This window comes from Calypte anna, chromosome 4A, assembly GCF_003957555.1.
Source record: "Calypte anna isolate BGI_N300 chromosome 4A, bCalAnn1_v1.p, whole genome shotgun sequence".
Lineage (NCBI taxonomy): Eukaryota > Metazoa > Chordata > Aves > Apodiformes > Trochilidae > Calypte > Calypte anna.
In genome coordinates this window covers 3,809,027-3,821,910 of record NC_044248.1, presented here as the reverse complement: position 1 = coordinate 3,821,910, position 12,884 = coordinate 3,809,027, and the positions used below count along the sequence as shown (strand labels likewise).

Sequence of the window (12,884 nt, the reverse complement as noted above, 5' to 3'; positions counted from 1 at the left end):
CTGCAGTTGGTTAATTTTTTTTTTGTTTTCTCATTAGGACTAGCAACATAATAGCCTTTCAGAGATGCAATATGTAGAGAAATAACCAGCAAATTCTTAGCAAGTTATGCAGAATGACTAAATTTCCAAAAGTCAGGGTGAACCTGCTGGTTTTAAATCATAATTTAAAAAAAAACCAGGCTCTTTGGCTTTGGAAAATGTCCACTATGACTAATCCTGGTACCTCAGTCTGTAATCTCAGTGACTTGTATCTTGGTAGACTTCAATGCCTCTCACTGTAATGAAATATTTGATGATTAATGAGGGAACATGGGTTGTTTTTTGATTCTTATTCCACAGATGGAAGCTTTCTGGAAGCAGACTGACAAAGCCCAGCAGGTTCTTTTGGATCAATCAAAATGCTCAAGTGCCAAAGCCCCCAAGATAATGGTGGATCTGACAGAGAAGATGATTGCAGTCGAAAGCTTATTAAGTGAATCTCAAGATTTGCAGGCAATGGTAAAGTACAAAAAGAAAGAAAAGTTGAGGGAGGGTTTAGTCCATCTGAACACAAGTAATGATGGAAGTTTGCAGTGTCAGTGGTGCCTCAGGATCTGTGTAGACTTCTTACTCCAGTTGTCTCCTTTGGTTCTGATGCAAAGAACTCAACTTCCATTGCAATTTATGGAGGCTCACAGGAAGGTGAACCCCTCTGCACATGAGTTTTAACTCTGAAAATACTGATGAGCCAGTCACAATAGAAAAAAAATGCTCATAATGCTGCCAATGAGCCAGGGTCAAGAGCAGTAGATCTAATGATGGAGAATTCTTACTCCGTGCTTAAGGACATTCTTTTTCCCCAAAGTATTTTTCCACTTTGAGTGAGAAACCCTGATTTAAATTTGAGAGTTATTCTGGGTGTTCAATGACTTTAAATGGAATTGAAAACCCTTCACATCTCTCAGTGCTATGATCATAAGAGAGAAAAATATGTTTATAAATTCATCAGTACTGTGCTTCATGTTTAAACAGATCCTTTATTTGCTTTGCACAGGACATACTGAAGGAATGACTTGGAATTTACAGCTGAAGAGAATCTGAACCACTGTATTTATAAGAAATGTGTAGAATAAATGGACAGCTAGGTTTGTTTGGCTTATTAATAAAGAGATACAGTAATTATTTTGTTGGTTTGCATTGGAAGAGCTAAATAAACTGAGCTGTCAAGAGATGAAAATTGTCCTTGCCAGCTGATCACACTGAACCTGTACAGTAAATTGGTTCAGATGAGGTGTTTAGATAGAGGAATGGGAAATATTCCAACCTGAAGTCACTCCTGTGACACTTGCATCTCATTTCCAGGTCATTGGATGTTTTGTCTCCATTAATTGCAGCACTTGTCCCACTCCTTCCAGCTTTGCACCATTGCCTAAAGCAGCTGCAATTCCACCTGGGAAGTCTTGCTCCCTCCTGGGCTGCTTCTTTCTTTTAATAGTGCAACGAAAGCTGCTACTCTATAGGCAATCACACTAATTTTTAGTGTATTTATTTAACTCTAATTTACCACGTGCTTGAGGGAATAACAGCAGTATCAGAGTCAGGTATTTCAAAATGAAGGCAAATTCTGATGTGCCAGGCAGTGTCTTGAGAAGAGGTCAGGACTTCCCCATTGTCTTTCTGTCTTTCTTTCCCTTTGATTATTTAAGTTGGTTCTGCAACCTTGTTGTTCTCTTTTTCATGCCTTAATATCCTGACAGCTACAAATAATGGAAAACACCAATGGTTTTCAACTAACTCTTGCAATCAACCCACTGCCATCCTACACTGATTTTCAGAACTCTAGGAAGGTTGTTACCCCCATGGCCTTGAGATCCTTCCTGAGTTTTCTGCTGAGAATAAGTCAGTGACAGGACAAGCCCAACCCAAGATCCATTCTTGCTTTCTAAAAAGGATTTTTTTTTTCATGTTTTAGGACATTCAGGAAAGATCACAGCAGTATTAGAGTCAGATATTTGTCCTCACTTTAAAACAAAGGCAAATTCTGCTGTGCCAGGCAGTGTCTTGAGAAGAGGTCAGGACTTCCCCATTGCCTTTCTGTCTTTCTTTCCCCTTGAGTATTTAAGTTGGTTCTGCAACCTTGTTGTTGTTTTTTTCTTGCCTTAATATCTTGACAGCTAGAAATAATGGAAAACACCAATGGTTTTCAGTTAGCTCTTGCAATCAACCCACACTGATTTTCAGAACTCTAGGAAGGTTGCTACCCCCATGGCTTTGAGGTCCTTCCTGAGTTTTCTGCTGAGAATAAGTCAGTGACAGGACAGCACAACCCAAGATCCATTCTTGCTTTCTAAAGAGGATTTTTTTTTGTGTTTTAGGACATTCAAGAAAGATCACAGCAGTATCAGGGTTGGGTATTTCAAAAGAAAGGCAAATTCTGCTGTGCCAGGCAATGTCTTGAGAAGAGGTCAGGACTTCCCCATTGTCTTTCTGTCTTTCTTTCCCCTTGAGTATTTATGTTGGTTCTGCAACCTTGTTGTTGTCTTTTTCTTGCTTTAGTATCTTGACAGCTACAAATAATGGAAAACACCAATGGTTTTCAATTAGCTCTTGCAATCAACCCACACTGATTTTCAGAACTCTAGGAAGGTTGTTACCCCCATGGCCTTGAGGTCCTTCCTGAGTTTTCTGCTGAGAATAAGTCAGTGACAGGACAAGCACAACCCAAGATCCATTCTTGCTTTCTAAAAAGGATTTTTTTTTCATGTTTTAGGACATTCAGGAAAGATTATTCAACTGGGAATTTATGGTGAAAGTGATTGATTCCCTGAAGACCTCTATACCAGAGGCGTGCAAGTGCAGGTTAAATGGTGTAGCAAATATTCTGGACCATTTAACTGTAAAGAACAATCTCTCAGTCCGACTGAAGGAAGAACTTCTTACAGATCTGCACAAGGCTTTTTGGGAACACCTGGCACATATAAGTAATGGTGAGTGCCTAGACCAGAGCTTGGGACTTTAAATTTATGGGTATTGGTTCTCATTGGTGTATTAAGTGGTAAAAACAAAATTAAAATACAGGTTTGGCCCTGTACTTCTCTGTTTTTAAAAGATATTGATGAATTGGCCAAGAAAACTATTGTTGTGAATGGTGGATGCCAAAAATGGGAACTTTGGCTTTAAACCTTCTAGGTTGCATTACTCTGAATTTATTCTCCAGTTCACATAATCTGTAATTTATGTCATTAATTTGAAGGTTGCAGAAGAGTCAGGTTTGTTACAAGAATTTGTGGGATTTCTCTTGTTTTATTGTTGATGTAATTTGGCTGGCTAGTGTTAGGGACAGCAATAACTCTATCTGGGCAAAATAATGTCTTATCATCTCCTGCTAGCACGTGGAGCCAGGGAAAGACACACAAAATTTGGTTGTGCTGTTACTCTTGTGAGAGGAGAATTTTAAGGCTTATGATCTTCAGCTAATACTCTTTTATTATGTCAGACTAAAACATGATTTTATGCAAAGTAGATGTTTCTAGTTATATTGAGATATATATTATGGTTTGTTCAAGCTATGCAGAAGGACATTATCCACCTCCTTGGTTTAGATAAAAATAAAATGTGCTTAAAAACACTAATCTGGAGGGCAGCATCAGAGTCTGTGCTTGGTTGTGAGCTCCTAAATGCACAAATTAAACTGTGCCTGTAACACACAAACAGAACACAAAGCCTTCAAAAATTTGTGCTCCTAGGAAACAGATAAGGAAGTACTAAAGAATCCAATCAATCTGAAAAGTAAGAGTTATTATGTTTCTTCAGCTGGCATTTTTCTTACAGGTTTTCCTGTGCATTTTCAGGTGTTTTCTCATCATCAGCCTATGGATAACCACAATAAATTAGCATGGAGAAAAAAGCAGCATGCTGAGTGCTACAGGGCTCTGCTCCTTTATTTCTCTCCAAAATAATTTGTCATTGGTGATGTGATGGCAGGACAGCAGCCACAGATGACTTTGGTTTTTTTTTTTGCATTCCCCTTTAGCTGCTTGTGGCCAGAGTGAAGTACAGGTCCAGGGCAGGATAGGTGAAAGAAAAGAGGAAAAAGAGTAAGGTGGTTTTAGAATAAGGTGGTTTTGGGTTTTTTTTTGGTGGAGAGGCAATGAGAGATGAAATAACACTGTAAAGCACTGGTTCTACTCTGCAACACAAGGGCCAGACTCATGGATTGATAGATCACTTGGAGCTAGAGGAAAGGGGGAAGGACTCAGTCCCAAATATTTCACATCAAGGGGATGCTGGCAACGTTTGCTCAGGTTCCTGGATGAATCCCTTTGGGATCCTGGGTGCATGCCAGCACCAGAACTGCTCCAGACCTTTTCTCCCTGACATCCACCATTGCCCCTCTGCTTGCACATCTGCAGTTAGGTAATGAGCCACTTCTGGACCTTCTTAAGGCAGGAGGGGGAGGTTTGGGGTGTTTCAGGTGGGAATGTGTTTCTTGAACTAATTCCTGCCCTTTCCATCAGCAGCAGCAGTGAAAGGGAGGGTGCAGGATAGTGAGGGATCCAGAAAACTTGCTAGCTTGAAGTGTCATTCAGTAATCCCCAAATTCACATCTAAAAAAGCCACAGAGATGTAGCAGGAGGAGCCTTTCTTGCTCCTGAGGCTCGATGAGCTGCTGGCCTCTCCATTGCCTCACACCAGAGTGAGCTTCTCTCTGTGGGTGTGTGTCCCACCTTTATTGGCCCCCTGGTAATAGGGGGCCTGCCCTAACCAGGCACAGGTGGACTCACACCCACTCTTTGGCAACTCGAGGCACCTGGTTTATCTTGTTTCTCTACATTTCCCCCCTTTTTTTTTACAACACTGATTACAGGATTTTTACAAACATTTCACACTTATAGCTTACGGGATTTAACCCTAGCTTCTAAGACTGACACAACACTGAACATTACACTTAAGCATACAAACATACACTTAAACATACATTTTACATATATTTTTTTTTCGACTGACACAAACATACACTTATAAGTTACGGGATTTAACCCTAGCTTACAAACATACAAACATAAACATAGAAACATACACTTCTAGCTTACAGGATTTAACCCTAGCTTCTCACAACACTGATTACAAACATTTTTTTCACACAAACATACACTTATACACTTATAGCTTACAGGATTTAACCCTAGCTTACAAATACTTTTCACAAAGTCTCTGCCTTTCCGACTTGAGTTGTTCTTCTCCCTCCTGTATCTGCTCTTCTCCCTCCTGTATCTGCTCTTCTCCCTCCTGTATCTGCTCTTCTCTTGGCTTCCCTCTGCTCAGGGGTTTCCAAAGAGCTTGCTGGTTCCTCCTGGGTTTCTGGTTCCTCATGGGATTACGGGTTTTAACCCTTCCTCATGGGATTCCATACACAGGTTTTAACCCTTCCTCATGGGATTCCATCCTCCTGGCTTCCCTCTGCTCAGGAGTTTCCAAAAAGAGAATCCTTATCTTGGCTTCCCTCTGCTCAGGGGTTTCCAATCCAAAGAGCTTGCTGGTCATACCTTTCAGGGAGAGTGTTAGCCCAGGCACTTTTTCAAATCAGGGAGAATGTTCCTGTTGCCAGCTCCTCACACTGCTGCTTCTTTAGACGTCTGTATGTTGCCCACATTCTCCACCCAATGTAGCAGGAGGAGCCTTTCTTGCTCCTGAGGCTCAACGAGCTGCTGACCTCTCCATTGCCTCACACAAGAGTGAGCTCTGCTCTGTGGGTGTGTGTCCCACCTTTATTGGCCCCTGGTAATAGGGGGCCTGCCCTAACCAGGCACAGGTGGACTCACACCCACTCTTTGGCAACTCGAGGCACCTGGTTTATCTTGTTTCTCTACACAGGGATAAGAATCAATTTTGGGAATTATTTGCCTGTTTTACTCCCTAACAGATTTTTGGTGAATTTATGTTGTGTGACAGTAGCAGCTGCTGCTTTCTCCCTTTGGTGCTGGGCTCTCTTAATTGTCACTGGTTGATGTTTCAGAATGTACCCAGCAAAGTAAAGACCTGATCATGAAATCCCTGGAGCAACGTGGAAAGAAGAGAGAAGAGTTAAAACAGAGACAGAAAGCTGAAGAAGGAAATCTCCTCAGTAAAACTTTTCCTATTGAAGAAGTTGAGGATTTTCTTAAGGTGAGCACCTAAAAGCTTATTTTCACTGTTCCATCAGTTTTTAAGGCCAAACACAACACTTTTAATTCCATAAATTGGGATTTTGGGGTCATCCTGAGAATGAATGGTGGTATAGGATAGGGTCAGACCCCTTGCTGCTTGCTGTTGCCTACAACTTTTCCTCCAGTGTTGCTCTTCCCACATTGGAATAAAATTTCAGAGGGTGTTAGTGCTGGGTGACATCTTTTGTACAACACATCTTTTAGATGCTGGGTGTTAGTTTCCTCTGGAGAAAAGTTACCTGTCCTGCTTCACAGAAAAGGCTGCACTGGCCTAATTGCTTTTGTGGGAATGGGGTTACTGAGGCTGAGATTTCACATCAGCAAAGGGAAAAGGCATTGTGATGGCTGGCAAGGGACTGCAGAGGAGGTTTGAGGTAGATGTGGTGTAGAATGGCCAGTGTCATGTTTTCTGCTCCTTATTTTCTGTAGAGCTCTCTTGTTACTGTTCAGAATGTATCTGAAGTTCAACAAAGTGCAGGGTCCTGCACCCTGGGAGGAATAACCCCATGTACCAGTTCAGGTTAGTGCTGGCTTGCTGGTTAACTTGCTGGGTTTCCTTGGGGACCTGGTGGGCAACTTAACCACGAGCCAGCCATGTGCCTTGGTGGTCAAAAAGGCCAACAGCATCTTTGGGTGCTTTAAGAATAATGTGTCCCTCCTCAGCACATCATCCTGCCAACACTGTCCTGGCTTGAACAAAAAAATTGCATCCCTCTTAAATCTTTGGAGCAAGGACCAAATCAGGACCAAGTCATGGATCTGACACTACTGTGGGACATACTGGGCCACAACAACCCCATGCAGCGCTACAGGCTGGGGACAGAGTGGCTGGAGAGCAGCCAGGCAGAAAGGGACCTGGGAGTCTGGATTGCCAGGAAGCTGAAGAGGAGCCAGCAGTGTGCCCAGGTGGCCAAGAAGGCCAATGGCATCCTGGGCTGGCTCAGGAACAGCGTGGCCAGCAGGTCCAGGGAAGGGATTCTGCCCCTGTACTCAGCGCTGGTTAGGCCACACCTCGAGTACTGTGTCCAGTTCTGGGCCCCTCAGTTTAAGAAGGATGTAGAGGTCCTGGAACAGGTCCAAAGGAGGGCAACCAGGCTGGTGAAGGGACTCGAGCACAGGCCCTATGAGGAAGGGCTGAGAGAGCTGGGGCTGTTCAGCCTGAAGAAGAGGAGGCTCAGGGGAGACCTCATTGCTGTCTACAACTACCTGAAAGGAGGCTGTAGCGAGGTGGGAACTGGACTCTTTTCACAGACGACCTTCAACAAGACAAGAGGACACAGTCTTAAGTTGTGCCAGGGGAGGTTTAGGTTAGATATTAGAAAGAATTTCTTCACGGAGAGGGTGATTAGGCTATGGAATGGACTGCCCGGTGAGGTGGTGGATTCTCCGTCCCTGGAGACATTTAAAAAAAGACTGGATGTGGCACTCAGTGCCATGGTCTAGCAACTGCTCCGGTGGGTCAAGGGTTGGACTAGATGATCTCTGAGGTCCCTTCCAACCCGGCTAATTCTATGATTCTATGATACTGACCCACTGCAGGAATACAATTATGCAAAAGGGCTGTACAGGGTGATAGGGCTGTAACTAAGGTGTGGGGTGGCTCTTCTGCACCTCACAGTACTGGCTGGGGTGGAATTATATTCCTATGCAGGGAAGCAGGATGCAAGTCAGATCATTTCACATGTTTTCCAGGATTAGGTACATATTATTTTACTCAAATTGCTGAGGCTATGGATTTTCATATTCAAGACTAGATGGGCTCAAATTAAGAAATACAAAGCATTTAAATAACTCTGGTTTTATTTGAATAAATTTAAATAAATTTCCCCCTGAGTCACAGTTCCAGATGAACACTTAGGACTGTGTTGGTACCTGGGAAGGGGATCAGGGAAGGGAAGGAGAGGATGACAAGAAGCTATGAAAACCTTTTCATTTATTTAACCATACCTATTGTGGGTTTGTTTTTAGGCTTACCATGAGCTGTTAGAGAAGCATCAGCAGGAACAGTGGGAACTGGAGGAGGAGGATGACTACAGGAGCACAGAGGCTGTTGCAGATCTCTACAAGGTGCCAATTCTAATGATTTTTTTTGTCATTTACTGAAACAATTCTAAAGATCCTTTAGCCCCACTACACAGTCTCAGGCCCTGGGGAGGACTAGGGAATTGGAGGAAGAGCTCATGGCAGCTCCAGGAAGAAGGCTGGAAAACCAGGAGAGGGGAACAGACACTCCTCACCCTTAGCTTGCTTTTTCTGTTAATTTCACAATCCCCTTCCTAACCTCAAATGGGTCAGAAAATACCTGCATGGTTTGCCCAAACCTGCTGCTCACATGGCTGATGAGGCTGCAATAATGCTGAGGGTACAGAACCAGAGAATGGCTGAGGTTGGAAGGGACCTTCAAGATCATCTCCTCCAACCTCTCTACCATAGCTAGAGGCAGGGACACCTCTCATCCAGACAAGGATGCTCCAAGCCTCATCCAACCTGGGCTTGAACACCTCCAGGGATGGGTAGCCACAGCTTCTCTGGGCAATCTGCTCCACCCTTGTATTAAAGAATTCTTCCTGAGATCCAGTCTAAATCTCTTTCAGTTTATATCCATTTTCCCCTTGTCCTGTTGCTGGACACTCTTAGGAAAAGTACCTCTCCACCCTTCCTGTAGGTTCCCACCAGGTATCAGAAGGCAGCTCTGAGGTCCCTTTGGATTCTTCTCTACTCCAGGCTGAACAATCCCAGCTCCTTCACCTTGTAGCAGAGATTCTCCAGCCTTTGGATCATCTTTGTGTCCCTCCTCTGGACTTTTTCCAACACATCTGTGCCCTTCTTATGATGGGGACACCAGAACTGGACACAGTATTTGAGGTGGGGGTCTCACAAGTGCAGAGCTTAGGGGGAGAATCCCCTCTCCTGACCTGCTGGCCATGCTCCTCTGGATGCCTCCTAGGGCAGGGTTGGCCTTAGAGTCCCACAGCTCCAAAATAAACAACTAAATAGGAACAGAAGCTCTTTCAGCTTGGTTATTTCCAAACTCTTTGGGCTGGTGGCCCCCTCCTTTCCCTCAACACTTTCTCAGTGAAGCATCTTTGCTTCTCCTTCTGAGGTTTTCCTGAGCTGCATCAGCACTCTGCTGGGTCATGGGGAGCTTCTCATCACTCAGCACCCCCAAGTCCTTCTTTTATCCATACAATAGATACTTTGCATTACTACCAGGAGAGGGATTTAATTTATGTACCATAATTATTTCCTCTGCACAAATGGGAGGATGATGCTGTTTGTAGTTAACTTCACTGCATCTCCAAGAATAGTTTCTTCCCCTCTTTCCTTCTCAGATAAGTTGTTTTGGCACTAGTTGGTTCCCTGAAATAAGTTCAGAACTTTGGGGTGATATTTCTACCCTTCTTTATGCTGCTGATTTGGAAAATAAGTAGATGCTTCATGCTTTTGCATCTTCTTTAATCATTTTCTGCCTGCACTGAAAAATAAGATAACACGATCTATCTGATGAAACCCAGAACTGTAGCCAGCAGTGACCTTTAATTAGGCTGGAACTAATCACTTTCAGCTCAACAGGATCCTTGTCATGATTAATTATTACCAGATCAGGGTGTTACAGAAACTTAGAGTCCTTGTCACCTTAGGATGAGATATCCATACAATCTTAATTAGCACTGCTCCACGTGCACTTTTTCAGATTCAGTTGATTAAAAAACCACAGTCACTGTATTGAGAATCAAGAGTTTTGCCATGGTTTGATGGAGGAGCTCAAGCAACAGCAGATTAGAGAAAACTTTTGCTCAGAGAGCTGTGCCACTGAATCAGAGTAGATTAATTGTACAAAGCTCTCTCATTTAAGAGAACTCAACATGTCTCTTGATATTACTGTGTCCATTCTCCAGAGTCAATAACTTCTCCACTCCCTCCCTCAACTCCCATGGACTCTCTCCAGACCAAGCAATTATTTTTTACCCTGCACAGTTCCACCTCATTTGTGAAATTATATTGCTTTTCTTGTGTACTCTGCTTTAGTGACACTCAGATCAGACAGAAAATCTTATTTCTTTCAGCACTGTTAGCTAAGTTTTCCATTAAAGAAGAATTACTTGGGGTGAATTAAGTGTTTCTACAATTGCCATGTTGCCAGGAGAGCTGCAGCTCTGCCAATTCCCCCAGCTCCGAGCCTTTATATTCCATAGTACAGCTGCTCCCTTATTCCTGGACCCCAACAAACCCTGCAACTATGATCCAATGGGCATCTGTTGGATGAGGGTCCACAAATCCTAATTTCCACTTTGTTTTCTATAATAAAACATCTTTATTGGGACATTTAAAATAAGGAACCACTGCATTTTTTTCCTTTAATCCTAAATGAAGTTCAGGGGGACCTAAGCAAGCAAACATTAAACTCACCAGCTATGTACCAGCAACCAGATGCTAGAGCACTCTGAGTCTATTTTCCACTTGGGTTTAAACCAGCTAGTTAGTAGAACCAGCTAGTTTGTAGAACTAACTACTCTGAGCACATCTGCAAACACTACAGAGCTCTCTGCATTGCCATTCCTAAAGGTCTGCACTCCCTGAAGCTCAACTGATGCTCATTTACCTTCCACTCATTTGGAAGGTTTGAACCCTGCTCTTTCTCTTCTACCATGAGCAAGGAAGAGGTTAAATTAAGAATTTGGTTAAAGATTCTATTGTTCCCTTAAATTCCATATTTCCATAAGCATGTGTTACTAAAAGGCAAGAAAAGAAGTTCACCAGCAGAGGGTTCTATTCTGTTCCTTTTTTTTTTTAATCATTCCAGTAGAAAATAATCCTAGCAGTATTATTACTGAAAATAAAAAAAGAGTAAAACTCTGAAGTCACCCTGGCTTGATCCACAGATATATAGATGAATATTCCTTAGCCTGTGGTCCAGCAGACATCCAAAGCCAGACCACAAGACATTAAAAAAAAGATGCATTCACATATTAGTAAACACAGTCAGAGTAAAAGAACCAGGAGTAATTAAATATTTAAGGGTTCAACCAGGTTTTATTTTGTTGCACCTGAAAATTAGCCTTGCAAAACTACACGAAGTAGTTATGCATCCCCAAACAAAGAGATATTGGATTTCAGGGAAATAAAACTGAGGTGTTAACCTAAATTTAAGAGGAGGGAAAAGTGCTTTCTAAATCACAGTTTCTCCATAACCAAGCTTTAGTTACATGTGCCCTTTCTACTAAATATCTCATACTCTCTACTGGCCCATGAGTAAAGAAATTTCTCATATTTCTTCTGGGCTGAAAAATCAAATATTGTCCAGTTCTCACAGGACTTAGCATGCCTGACAAGTTCCAGCTTCTCTACCTTTGGTTGGAAAGCCCCAAAACTGGAATGAATCCCTTCCTCTATTCATGGCAGCAGAACCCAAACCACAGTAGGGTTTTTTTTCCCACATTCAAGCCCTCTGTTTTCCTAAGTTTCTCTCATGGTCCTTGGGGCATCATTGCAGTTTATTGGTAAAAAAAAAAATAAATAAGGGCAGTTACATGCAGCTTTCAAAGCAGCTGTCTCAGAGCATACAGCTCAATCCTATATCAACTTTCCAAACTATCCATGCCCTTTCTATCCCTCTAAACTCATGTTTTTTAGCTGCAATAGTTTAAACCCATTACATTTTGTTTTTTCAAGGGAAAAGGACCTGGCAAGGTCTCATACATGATAAAAGCTTAGATGGTATAAAAAGTTTAGGCCCTCCCATCTTCTTTCAGTTGTGTTTTGGAATGAGTTGACTTAGAGTGAAGTTGGTTTGTCCTAATGGAAGGAGGCAGGGAAGCAAGTCTGGTAACCTCAGTGCAAGAAGTGATATTAAAATATAAGGAAAAAGGTCACCATATGACTGAGGAAGGGACCAATAAATCCTTGGGACAGAAGAAAAGATGCCTGAAAGTGCACTGACCTGTGGGACAAGATCCTTATTCTAAGGACAAGATCCTTTTCTAAGCCCTTCTCAAATTTCTGTGTCTTTTTTTTAATTATTTTTTCACTCCCCCCTCCTTTTTTGAACTCTTTCTGAATTCCCCAAGATAGATCTGGATAACCCCCTAGCACTGCTGCAGCCTGTAGTGCTTCAGTACATCCAAGAATTATCCAAATTGGTGAATAACTCTGTAAAAATGCAATGATCTGGAAGCTGACTGTGTTTGCATAGAATAATTGAGCAGGTTTGTTTTGTGTACACATGAATAAATCAATTAAAATTACTTAACCAAGGTCACTGGGATCTGTTGATGCCTGAAGTCAGGGGCTGAGTTATATTTGGAAGGGAACATATTGAACATTTTCAGCCAAACTACTGGATGAAAATAGGGTGCTGGGGGTGAATAGTCTGTGTCTAGACACAAGCTGCAGAACTAGTTTTTGAAGTGGAAGTTAAGGGATTGGGGACAAGCAATTTTGATTATCCCAGTGTGTAATAACTGCAGGAGGAATTGCAGCAGAGGTAATTGACTGGCTCAGCCTATTATTTTCCTAACCACAGGCTGCAGAGTTATCCCTTACACAAGGGATGTTGTGTCACAGGAACAGTTCTGCTGTGCCTTGGGGACCTTTTCAATTTGAAGGATTTTTACCATAATTTTTTTTTTTTTTTTTTTATGCCCCCTTGTCCCCAGTATGTCCTGTTCTGTTTCTTGTAGGCTCTTGAAAAGGTTTATG

The 12,884-nt window shown here is 42.4% G+C and overlaps 1 protein-coding gene across 1 annotated transcript in view; it reads left to right on the top strand.

The window, feature by feature from the left end:
• Window positions 1-439: 439 nt before the first annotated feature.
• EVC (EvC ciliary complex subunit 1) overlaps window positions 440-12,884 on the top strand; it is a 36,077-nt gene continuing 23,632 nt past the window's right edge. Inside the window, exons 1-4 of the mRNA XM_030450264.1 lie at window positions 440-498; window positions 2,750-2,966; window positions 5,996-6,144; window positions 8,154-8,252. Coding sequence (XP_030306124.1) covers window positions 448-498; window positions 2,750-2,966; window positions 5,996-6,144; window positions 8,154-8,252 — 516 coding nt within the window. The 5' untranslated portion in view covers window positions 440-447. The remainder of the gene's footprint in view (window positions 499-2,749; window positions 2,967-5,995; window positions 6,145-8,153; window positions 8,253-12,884) is intronic.